Source organism: Chrysochloris asiatica, unplaced genomic scaffold (assembly GCF_000296735.1).
Source record: "Chrysochloris asiatica unplaced genomic scaffold, ChrAsi1.0 scaffold00067, whole genome shotgun sequence".
Lineage (NCBI taxonomy): Eukaryota > Metazoa > Chordata > Mammalia > Afrosoricida > Chrysochloridae > Chrysochloris > Chrysochloris asiatica.
Window position 1 is genome coordinate 6447344 of NW_006408585.1, and position 12787 is coordinate 6460130.

Below are 12787 nucleotides of genomic sequence, written 5' to 3' on the forward strand. Positions count from 1 at the left end.
TTCCCCAGTCTCATTTTGAGTGCCTTCCAACCTGAGAGGGTTCCATCTTCCAGCACTATATCTAACAATATTCTGGCGTTCTTCATCACAATGTAATATTTAATAATCTGGTGCCGACAGTATTCTACTGCTATTCATAAGGTTTTTAGTGACTAAATATTCAGAAGCAGTACATCACTCTTTCTTCCTTGTCTGTCTTCATCTGAAAGTTCATCTGAAACCTTTCCACTGTGGGTGACCTTGCTGACATTCAAAATAACCGTGGCATAGATTCCAGAATCACAGCAAAACACAAGCCACCACAGCATGACACACTGACAGACGAGTGGTGAAATAATTTATTTCTTTCAAACATACTAAATTTTCATGCAAAACATAGTTCTAATTGCTGTTGTTGTTGCTAAGTGCTGTAGAGTTGATTCTGACTCATAACAATCACCCTGTACAAGGTTTCCAAGGAGCAGCTGGTGGGTTTGAACCGCCGACCCTATGGTTTGCATCCAGTGCTGATACTAAAGTGCCAGCTCAGCTGTCCTATAGAGTACTCAGATTCATTATAAACTTCAATATGGAATCAGAACACTTGAAATTGAGTAAAGAACAACTGAAATATGGTGTTGGCATAAAAATATTAAATTTACCATAGAGAGTCAGAACAAGGAAATTTCTGTTTGGAGAAGTACAGCCAAAATGCCCCTTAGAAGGGAGGATGGTGAGATTTCATCTCATGTACTATGGTCATGTTAGCAGGAGGGGCCAATCCCTGAAAAAGGACATTATCCATGGTAAAGTAGAAGGTCAGGAAGCCCTTCAACGAGATGGGTTGACACAGTGGCTGCAACAATGGATTCAAACGTAAAGATGCTTAGGATGGCGCAGGACCAGACAATGCTCCAATCTGTTGTGCATACGCTCACTGTGAATCAGAACTGACTCAACACAGCCTGACAACAACAAACTCACTTTAAGGTCTGTAGGTGGCACAAACGGTTTGTACTCACCTCAACTCAACTCAACTTTGCCTGTTTCAACTCACCCAGTGGTTTTTGTGGTATCACAGAAAAGACCTGCCAATCTGCTTCCATACTACTAAAGCAACAAAACTGTATGTTGTTGTTGTTGTTAAATGCCATCGAGTCAGTTCCAACTCACAGCAACCCTGTATACGGTTTCCAAGGAGCAACTGGTGAGTTTGAACCCCCGACCTTGTGGTTCAAACCAACCTTGGGGTCCAGTGCTTTATCCCACAGCACTGTGCCAGGACTCTATGCAGTGGCTCTGTTCTCCAGCACACGGGGTTCTCAATGAGTCAGAATTGGGTCAGGGGCAACAAAGTCACTTTGGGTTAGAGACTGAGTATCCAATGTACTTCTATATGCCAAATTCTGAATAAATGCCATTGTTTCCAAGTAAATCTCATATGGGTCATTAATAGTCACAAATTCTCTAACAATCTTCCCATCAAGAAATGAGATCTGAAAAGGTTCTTCAAAAAGTTGTGGAAATTTTTTCATTATCTTTTCATTCCATTTTTCCACAAACTTTTATATCCCTTCCCCTGGAAACTGAGTGGGCTTTGCCAATAGCATATTGTGGAAATGATGCTGCACCAATTTCCAGGTTCGAGTCTCCGCTTCTTTTCCCTTGGAATACTCTTTCTTATCGCCCTGAAAACCCTGGAAGAAGTATCAACTGCACTGCTATAGACACCACCTGGAGAGGTTGCCTGAGTATACGAAAACGGCCTAACGAACCCAGCCTTCCAGTCACTCCCCAGATGCCAAAGACCTGAATGACACTTTCCCGAAACCTCCAACTTTGCCACCAGCTCAAAACCATTAGGTCCTTCCAGCTGATGCCACGAGGAGCATTAGAATCAGCACAAAGAGAGGCCCACTCTGATTTCACAGACTTGTTCATATAAATAAAAGAATGGCTGTTGTTTGGGGGAAGGGAGAGTAGCTTTTTAGTCAACACAAAACAGCCAAAACAATACCAAAGTCAAAGGTGAACCAGGGCAAGCACACTGGAGAAAGCCCAGTATGAACCTATAGAAGTGAACCCTGGAAACCAGCAATGTTTGTCTGCTGTGTTTATCTAAATTAGCATTACTACGTACCAGTTCATCTAAGAACGTCTGCTTATTCTTCCGCTTTAGAATCTGCTGCAATTGTTCTTCTTTTTGTATAAACAGTCTTCTTTGTTCATTTTCCTGTCGTTCTACCTCTAAAGCTTCTTCCAATTCTGCCTGTTCCCGAGTCTAAAACAAAAACATTTATATGTGACATGGGTTACATTAAGTAAATGAGAGCAAACTCTTTTTTGGAAGAATAAAATACACTAACCACTTATTGCTTAATAGTACAGCAATTATACTTTGAAGGAACAAGATTTCATTTTATTTCATGTGAAAAGGGTTACCATTAAAGAGAAGAACACTTAGTACTAAACACTAGAACCAGCGGCAAAACTGTAAAGACTGTGCTTAATAATGGACTTACTTATTTATTTATAATTACCATAGACTATTTCAAGGAGCTCCGGTAGCATAATGGTTACGAGTCAGGCCGCTAACCTCACCATCAGCAGTTCGACACTACCAGCAGTTCCTCGGGAGAAAGATGAAGATTTCTGCTCCGGTAAAGATTACAGCCTCAGAAACCCTATGCAGGGTCCCTATGAGTTGGAACCGACTCCTCGGCACACCACCGTCACCATAGATTATTTCAAGTAATTCATTTAAGTGTTTTAACAGAGCGAAAAAAAACAAAGACAAAAAACACAGACAATCTCCGTACAGAACCATTGACTGAAAACTCCATATAATAGACTGGCTTTAATAGAAAGGATTTCCAGAACTTATTGTTGTTGTTAATGTGCTGTGGAGTCAGTTCTGACTCATAGCGACCATATACAGGTTTTCCGAGGCTGTAAATCTTTACGGGAGCAGAAAGCCTCATCTTTCTCCCACAGAACAGTTGGTAGTTTCGAACTGCTGACCCTAAGGTTAGCAGCCCGATTCATAACCACTATGCTACCAGAGCTCCTTCCAGAGCATATTAGATAATTAAAAATCATCACAGTATGCACTCAAGCTTCTTTTTTCCAGGCTAAAATAAGTGTTCATAAAACTACCATGCCAAATATCAATCATTTAAGCTAAGTTCTAAAAAGCTTTAAGTTTTATTTTTCTAACATAAGTGTATAACTTTCAAGAGTCCTCTTAATTAACTGAAATAATTCAAAACTGAAAGTTAACATATAGATAGAATAAATACAGATTTACTAGGTTTCTTTTTATGAGGTTCATTGGCAATATTAAATATTTCCAGGCCCTGAAACTTATCCCAACTCTAACCTATACTTAAAAGTAATATTAATACCCAATCTTTGCAGTTTAAGTCTTATATATAAATGAGAACTACAGTAAAATCTGAATAGTTTTATTTTAAAGGCTTCTCTCTTTGTCTTAAAAATATTATAGCAACTTTTTAAAAATATTCAACAAATCATTAAAAAATTTACAGCACCTCAAGGCAAATATAGAATGGGGAGAGAACAAATTTGGGTATCACTACATAATATGAATTAGTACAGGCTTCAGAAAAAAAGTGTATTTTTAAATGTGAAATAATATTTAAGACCCTCTATTAGATTCTTTTAGGAGTCCTGGTGTGGTGTTGCGGGTTAAGACACTGGACTGCAAGGTCGGTTTGAACCACAAGGTTGGTAGTTCATGCTCACCAGTCATTCCTCGGACACCCTACACAGGGTTCCTGAGTTAGAACCGACTTGGTGGCACTTAACACCACCAACAACATTAGATTTTCTATTTACAAATTATTAAATAAGCTCCCCAAAATAAGTACCCATACAGAAAAGATATTTCACTTATACTTTAAGCTCAATCTGTCCAAAATGAAGTTTTACAAAGCTAATTTACTTCTTAGTCCTAATCTCTGCTAAGTGCAGACCTGTCAGTCCGTCAAGTCAAGTTGTACCCTCCATCATCTTTGTTTGCTCCCTCTACCTTCACTCCCCTTAAACTGGAGCAGTTGCTCAGTACCATCAGCATCTCTCCCAATCATCTTACAAACTCCCCCTCCTCTCTTACTGGGGCCACTACTCGAGCTCAGCACCCAGTCAAAAAGGAATTTCATCTGGATCCAGAGGGATTTTAGTAAGAATAAAGACATAAGCTTAGAGCTGAGCTATAAAGGCTGGAAAAGTGATCCACTTGATTAAAGCCCCAGCAATAGAAAAGGATGCACCTGACAATAAAACAGTGCCATGCAGAAACAATTATGTATTGCAAGCGTTACAGAGGTATGCATACACAGGGCACTGGGGTCACAACTGAGAGAGAAATATATTCTCCTTGGAATAATGGAAAATAAATAAGCTCAGAAAACGTTTCATGCAGAGGCTGAGCTAAGAATTTCAAGCAGTAGGTACTTACTTCCATGGGACAGTGGGCCAGACATTTAGGCAGAGAGAATAAAGACACAAAGACATGAAACAAGTTGTTAGGATTGGTTTAAGCCAAGTCATGAAATATGGGGATGGGAAAGAACTCTATATAAAGACAGCGAGATAAGCAGAGGGCAGATCATGGAGGGTCTATTGTGCCACATTAAGGCAACTGGAGAGAATTAAGAGAATTTGTAGGGTACATTTGGAAAGATGAAGGAAACTGTATAGAACTCATGGGGCTCGAGACTTGACAGGAAGACCAGATGAATACTTCAATAATGCAGAAAAGCAATGATAAGGGCCCTAAGTAAAGGTACTAATAGTAGAATTAAAAGAGAAACCAGGTTGGAAAAAATGATGAGAGATTGTCAACAAAAAATGAAGCCTGACCAGAAATGGCTTGAACAGGTGGATGAAGGAGGACTGGTACCATTCACTAAAATAAGGAACTTAACAAGAAAAACCAGTGGGACAGTTAAAAAAAAAAAGTTCTGTTTGGGACATACTGAATCACAGGTTGTTGTTTTTACATGCTGTCAAGTCAGTTCTGACTCACAGCAAGCCTGTATAGGGTTTCTGAGGAGTAGCTGGCAGGTTTGAACCTCTGACCTTGCAGTTCAAACTGACCTTGCGGCCCAATGCTCATCCTACAGCATCATGCCAGGACTCCGAATTGCAGGCAATTGTATAATAACACATCCAGAAAGAAATTTGTTGTAGATCATTTATAGGTATATTAAATAATACAATTCTCAGAGCTCAACTGAAAACCAATGAACTACAGAAACATTTGAAAGCAATCAGTGTAAAGGGGTAACTCATAATGAGAAAAACTTAAAAGGAACCTACATTCAAAAGATAGGCAGAAAAGAAGAGCCTCACAGGGGTAATGCGAAGAGGAGGCTAGAGCAGTGCCACTGAAGTTAGGACCAGGGCTTCAATTGCATGAGGAGTTATGTACCAAACACTGCTCGGAAGTTAAGAGTCCACTGTCTTTGGCAATGAGAACATCATCAACCACAATCAGCACAACAGTTCCCAGGGTGTGATGGGGCAAACGCCTGATAGTGGTTAGGCAGCAAGTAAAATAGAAGATGAGAGGTAGAAACAGCATTTGTAGTCAGATTTCTTTAAGAAAATTTGCTTGCAAGGGAAGCAGAATTAGGCCATTTTATTAGTATTAATAAAATATTGTGAGAGAAAATTTTTTGTGGTGGGGAAGGGAGGGAGACATGTATACAGACAGTTTGTTTGCTTGCTTGTGCCTCCAAAGAAAAATACTAGTTGACACAGGTTAGAAATACACTTGTTATTGTCATTGAGTCAATTCTGACTCATAGTGACCCTGTATAGGGTTTCCAAGGAGCAGGTGGTGGGTTTGAACCACCACTTTGCAGTTCAAATTGACCTTGTAATCTAGTGCTTATTCTATAGCACCACACCAGGACTCCTAGAAATATAGAAAAAGGGAGTAAATAAATGAATAAGATTCCAGAGATCAAGGGAAAAGGTAGAGGGTAAGTAGAAATAAAAATAAATTTATAGGCACAAAGTTGAGAAAGTTAAAAAATTGGTAGTGGTGGTTACATGCATGGAGTTGGTTCTGACTCATAGTGACCCTGTACAGGGTTTCTGAGATTATAAATCTTTACAGGAGCTAACAGCCTCATTTTACTCCCATGGAACAGCTGGTAGTTTTGAACTGCCGACCTTGAGATTAGCAGCCTGATTAGTAACTACTATGCTACCAGAGCTCCTTTAGGAAATTGGATCACCTCAATTTTCTCACTGAAATAGAGCCTGAGTATTTTGTAGATGGTGTTAAGTGCCATCAAGTCCGTTCTGACTGATAGCAACCCTGTATAGGGTTTCCAAGGAGCAGATGGTAGGTTTGAACTGCCCACCTACAGCTAGCAGTCCAGTGCTGATCCAACAGCACTACACCAGGTCTCCATTTGGAACATAGTAGGCCTCAGTAAGCCAGTTTGACAGCCTATAGCAACAATGCCTCAATACACGTTAGACAAATAGGTAGTTGAGTGAATAACTAGAAAATTTGCCATACTTAGATATCAAACACTGGGGGGACCATGAAGAATACATTAGACAGAGAGGTTTCAAGAGTAAAACGTCTCTGCATTCATCTTAATAATAGTACCTGTCCTGGTGTGGCACTCTAGAAAGCAGTGTAAGCACTAGATTGCTAACCACAACAACAACCTAGTCATGCTCCCTTTCCTTCTCTTCCCACTTCTAATTCATCAGTAGAACTTGAGATTTTTAATTTAAAAATAATATTCTAAGGCATCTCTAGTCCTCCATTTCTTTTTGTTGTTGTTGTTGTTTTTATTATTAATTATGTGATAATTTACATGGGGAAACATTAGCTTTACATTCTTCCTATCGTATTTTGTTTCATTGCAATGATCCTCCATTTCTTTTTAAGTCACCTCTAACATACCTCCATGGATTAAGCCACCTCCCATCATTCTCCCTGCCTGCAGGCTTGTTATAACTGTTAGGTGCTTCCAAGTCCATTGTCAACTCAGTGACTCCATGTGAGAGGAGAACAACTGGACAGGGTGTTCCAGGCTACGTTCCTTATGAGAACAAATGGCCAGGCCTTTCTCCCACAAAGTCACTGGGGGGGGGTTGAACCACCAGCCTTCTGGTTGGTAGCCAAGTGCTTAGCTTAACTGTTGTACCAGCAGGATTCCCTGACTCCAGACTTGCTCCTCTCAAATTCAACCTCCACGAAGCCATTAATTCTGGCCTAATAAGAACAATACCTTATTACTCCCTTGCTTGAAACCTTCCAGTAGCAATCATCAACAACAGAATTTTTATAATGTTGATGGACGGAACCTTGGGAATTTCCTAATATGATGCCTTCATTTGCACTGAAGAAGAAACTAGGCTGATTTCCCTATCGCTCTCGGCCCCTCATCATCACTTTAACCAAATTATTCTGAGTAAGGTTTTATCTAAAGAGTTTATCTACTAAAACCTAAGAACAAACTGGTCTATATACATCCAAACTACTTTTCATACCTGTTGTGAAGGGCTGCCAAGTTGGTTCTGATTCATAGCAACCCTGTAATGGGGTTTCTGAGGAGCAGCTGGTGGGTTTGAACTGCCAACATAGTGCTGACCTAGCAGTAGAGTGCTTATTCTACAATGTCACACCTGAACTCTACTCTTCATATTACATAGGTCTTATATGATGTAGAGCTTTCTGCTTCTTCAACTTCAACTCTATCTCCTTATATTTCAGCAACATAGAAATACTTCTTGTTGTTAGGTGCCATCGAGTTGGCACCGACTCATAGCAACCTTATGCACAGCAGAACAAAACAATGTCCAATCAGTACTGTTGTCACACTTGAGTCCATCGATGCTGCCACTTGGCCAATCCATCTCATTGGGGGTCTTCCTCTTTTTCTCTGACCCTCCATCTTACCAAACATGATATCCTTCTCCAGCGACTGCTCCCTTCTGACAATATGTCCAAAGGATGAGAGACGAAGCTTAGCCATCTTGGCCTCTAAGGAGCACTCTGACTGCACTTCTTCCAAAACAGATCTATTGGTTCTTTTGGCAGCCCATGGCACTTTTAGTACTCTCCTCCAATACCATAACTCAAAGGCATCAATTCTTCTACGGTCTGCCTTATTCACTGTCCAGCTTTTGCATGCATATGAGGTTACTGAAAATACCATGGCTTGAGTCAGGCGCACCTTAGTCCTCAAACTGACATCTTTGCTCTTCAACACTTTAAAAAGTTCCTGTGCAACAGATTTGCCTAATGCAATACATCATCTGATCTCTTGACTGCTGCTTCCATGAGTGTTGATAGTTGATCCAAGAAGAATGAAGTCCTTGACAACTTCAATCTTTTCTCCCTTAATAAAAGAATGTTGTTTATTGGTCCAGTGGTGAGGATTTTTGTTTTGACATTGAGAATCAATCCATACCGAAGGCTGTGCTCTTTGATCTTCATCAGTAAATGTTTTAAGTCCTCTTCACTTTCAGCAAGCAAGGTTGTATCATCTGCATATCACAGGTTGTTAATGAGTCTTCCTCCAATCCTGATGCCACGTTTTTCTTCATAGAACCCATGTTTTCTTGCATTTGCTCTGCCTGAAATGTCCTTGTGGCAGCCCCACCTTCATTCCAAACCTATCTTTTTCACGCAGCTAACTTCTACCCACTAGCCACTCCTTGGAAGCGCCAGAGCCATTATAAGTCAAAAACGACTCGATGGCACTGAACAACAGCAACGAACTTCTATTTGTCCTTCAAGGCTATATTCAGGCATCATTCCCCATGGAATGCCTTTCCTCATCTATCCAGACTGAATGAGACAAACCTCTTCTGTGATCGTAGGAGTCCTGGTAGCCTGATGGAAAGTGCAAAGTCAGCAATTAAAATCCACCACACACTCGTTGGGAGACTGAGGCTTTCTGCTTCCATAAAAATTTACAGCCTCGGAAACCCTACACAGGGTCATGGCAAGTTGGAACTGATTCGATGGCACACCACTACCACCACCTCCTATTACAGAAACATAGCTCTTCCCACATATTATTGAAATTATATGGTCCCTAGAGGGCCAGGGCACTTTCTCATCTACATACACCTATATGCTTGCCACATGTTTAAAAAATGTTTATTACTTTGAATTTTTGTTTCCTGAATTGTTAAACATTCAACCTAGAAATCTCTACTGCCCATGAGAATGCAGAAACTAAAAGTATAAATAACAATCTTCACTAGACTAGATTAGATTACCTTTATGAATTTATCAATGTTGACACTGACTGATGGTCGGTGTCAATTCCATCTTCTTGGCAGGCAACTCAAATCAAAAGTCTCTTTTACCAAGTAATAGTTCTGTGTCAGAAATGGGTCATTTTTGTGTCTAATCGTGGTAGGGTGAGTTAGGCATTGGGATTGTTAATTGCAAAGGTTGGGGATTCAAACCCACCACACAAGAAAGATGAGCCTGTCTATTTGCTCCCCCACAGATTTACACTCTCAGAAACCCTGCGTAGGGTTGCTATAAGTTGGAATGGACTCGGTGACATTGGTTTTTAATCATGTAATAGATTGTGTTATCCTTTTCTTCTTTGATATGATTCTATTATTTTTTTGAACAGTGATACATCAAAATTTACAAAGAATAGTCAAGTTGTTACCTCAAGTTAGTAAAAAGACATCAGCTATGAAAATTAGCCCCTGCTTCGTGGGCCACTTGAGGGCTCTAGCCAATGATACCACAGCTATTAATATATGCTAACTAGCACCATCTTTAAAAATGTGGTCCTATATGTTGAAGTCAATACTAATCTCCCAGATGTGTATCACTAACTGGCATAATGCTCTGCCAGTTATGCACACAATCATCAGCTCATAAATGTTAATGACTTAATGTATAAAATAAGATACTTTATTTAATAACTGGTCGTTGTAAAGTTCAAAGATAATTACCAGTTCCTGGTTTAAAATAATACAACCAGTCTAGAATTCGATTGTTGTTTCCTTGCAACTCTCAGTACTATTTCCTGGCTAAAAACTACAGATGAACAAAGCTGCCATTTAAAAAGAACAACCTTCCATTATTAAGTTAAATAGGGTTAATGCAACAAGTTACCTGAGCATTTCTGGTTGGCATGCATCCAGAGAAGGGCAAGGAGAGTGATATTTATGGCATACTGATACTCTAAGAAATGAGATAAGCTTTTTAAAGAAGCTAGGCTAGTTATGAATGGAATGAGAATGTAGTGTCAATTCGTTGAGAGGTTTACGGCAGGAAAGAGTGCCTAAATTAAACATTGAAAGGAAAAAGTTTCTTCTAGAAACAAGATGAGAATACTAGCTCTGTGATCCAAATATCATTTTTACAGATGATTATAAATTCCTGACAAAGTACTTTAAAGGTAACTCTTTCTGTTTAATCTCCAAAACTAGAAAGTTAAGTTATAGTAAAGAAATAAGAATTAAATTGTATAAGTAAAACAATTAAATCTCTGCATGCAAACAATTGTTTTTCCTTTACTGAATACAATTTTTATCATATATATATTATCATGAATTTAAATCCTAAAATACATCAAAACAAATTTCAATATTAGGTCAACTGAAACAAAACCCAAATCATTTTTTGATATATTTGCTACTATTTCAGTAAAACAAAAAAGTAACTAAGAAAAAAACAAGAGCTGAGCTTAGTTACAAATTTGTTCCTCTGATTTACAGTACTTTTGCAAAGAACACATCTATACATATGTTGTTGTTGTTAAGTACTGTCACATCAGTTCCAACTCATACAGACCCTGTATGAGTTTCCGAGGTACAGCTGGTGGGTTTGAACCACCACCTTTCAGCTCAAATCAACCTTGCAGTCCAGTGCTCATTCAACAGTGCCACACCAGGACTCCATTTTATAACACACATAAAACTAATGTGAGGGGATTGTGAAGTTTGCAAAAAAAAAAAAAAACAACATAGTGCATGCATAATTTGCATTAAAATATGATAGTCATGAATTCATTTTAATTTCTATTAGTGTGTTTATTTATCTTCCAATTGGGAGTTTCATAAATATCTGTGTGGGGATTGCCCTCTTCTCAATAAAATAGAAATTAATGTGCAATGATTAAAATGAACCTCCATTATTTTGTGACACTTCAAATGAACACCTACCAGATAATTATTGTTGTTATTAAGTGCTGTTGCGTCAGTTCCGACTCATAGTGACCCTATATAGGGCTTCTCTATATAGGGTTGTGGTTCAAACCAACCTTGCAGTCCAGCGCTTCTCCTACAACACCGCACTATACAAATAGGCCGAGCTGGCATTACATACCACCATAAGGCTCCATTTCCCTAAGAAAGCACAGTCTAATACTAATGCCAACAAAGTTGGTTTTACTACAGTATTATGCACCTATCTATTTATACACTTATTACATATATATTAGGAGTGTGATAGCTCTGTAGGATAAACACTGGACGGCTAGTCACATTGTCGGCAGTTTGAGCCCATCATCTGCTCCATGGGAGAAAAATGTAGCTTTCTGCTCCAGTAAAGATTTACAGCTCAGAAACCCTACACAGGGTGGCTATGAGTCAGGACTGACTAGACTGTACTTAACAATAATATACATATGTTAGTATTTCTGGACTAAATGTCAACTCAATTCTTTGTAAGTGCTGCCAGTTTTAAAGGAGAGGGAATTTTAAAGTACCATGTGAAAGCATTTGTTTCTAATACAAAAAAAGAAAAAAATACTTAGTAACCAACCAGCTTTAGCTTATTTTTCTGAATAACATCTTTGTTCTCCTTTTGGTAGATCTCCATTTTCTTTTTGGTGTTGTCCAAATCAACATTGTTGGTCAAGTTGAAAACTGTATCAGAGAGAAAACAATGCAATTTTAATATAAATCTTGAGAGCAGATCATTCAATCCAAATGTGCACCACAGCAACTCTCTCACTCATTGGACTGGGCTTCCTTACAGCTCTATTTGCATCCTTCAACTTGCTACCTTTCTTCGAGACCAGCTCTAGTTATATAGCAACTATGTTTTCTGAACCAAATATATGGGAGGATTAACAGAGATCAAAACAGTTCAGTACAAGGATCACCCCAGAAAACTTTGCTATGATCATATTAGATTTGATTTTTATACTCCCCACTGTAATTTTAAAAGCATACACGAGATTACTTACGTTTTTAAATAAAAAATAATAATAATTCTGTGATCTACTAAAAATGGTAGAATCGATATTGAAATGAATCTGCTCCAGACACAGAAAAATGATCCAAAAAGATAAGAAATCATATACTTGTGTAATAAATATTTTAAAAAAAAAATGAATCTGCTCCAGACACAGAAAAATGATCCAAAAAGATAAGAAATCATATACTTGTGTAATAAATATTTTAAAAAAAAACAAACACAGATTTTATTCACATTCCACTAGTCTCCAATATAACTATACACAATCATGGACTGTTTGCCATGTAGTCTAGATCTGGAAGTATAAACAATGGGAACAAGTTGAAAGGGAAGGTACACAACAACTACAGAATGACGTCGTACATGGCAACATCAACCTGAACTCAGTCGACAAACGGAAGAGTAAAGAACAGAATAAAATCATAAGAACAGAGGATCTGGGAGGTCAGTCTATAATCAAAACAATTACAATGTGAAAAAAGGTAAACACAGAAGAACAGAGATCCAGGTGGTGGAAAGGTCAGGTAGATTACTGGATAAAATAGACTGTCTTAAATGGAGGGAAGAACT

General features: G+C 38.6%; 1 protein-coding gene across 2 annotated transcripts in view; it reads right to left on the reverse strand.

The window, feature by feature from the left end:
• MNAT1 (MNAT CDK-activating kinase assembly factor 1) overlaps nucleotides 1-12787 on the reverse strand; it is a 331724-nt gene that overhangs the window by 209113 nt on the left and 109824 nt on the right. For both annotated transcript variants that reach the window (XM_006864584.1, XM_006864585.1), the window contains exons 4-5: nucleotides 11780-11883; nucleotides 2120-2260 (exon numbers count right to left, since the gene is read on the reverse strand). In XM_006864584.1, the coding sequence (XP_006864646.1) occupies nucleotides 2120-2260; nucleotides 11780-11883 (245 nt within the window). The remainder of the gene's footprint in view (nucleotides 1-2119; nucleotides 2261-11779; nucleotides 11884-12787) is intronic.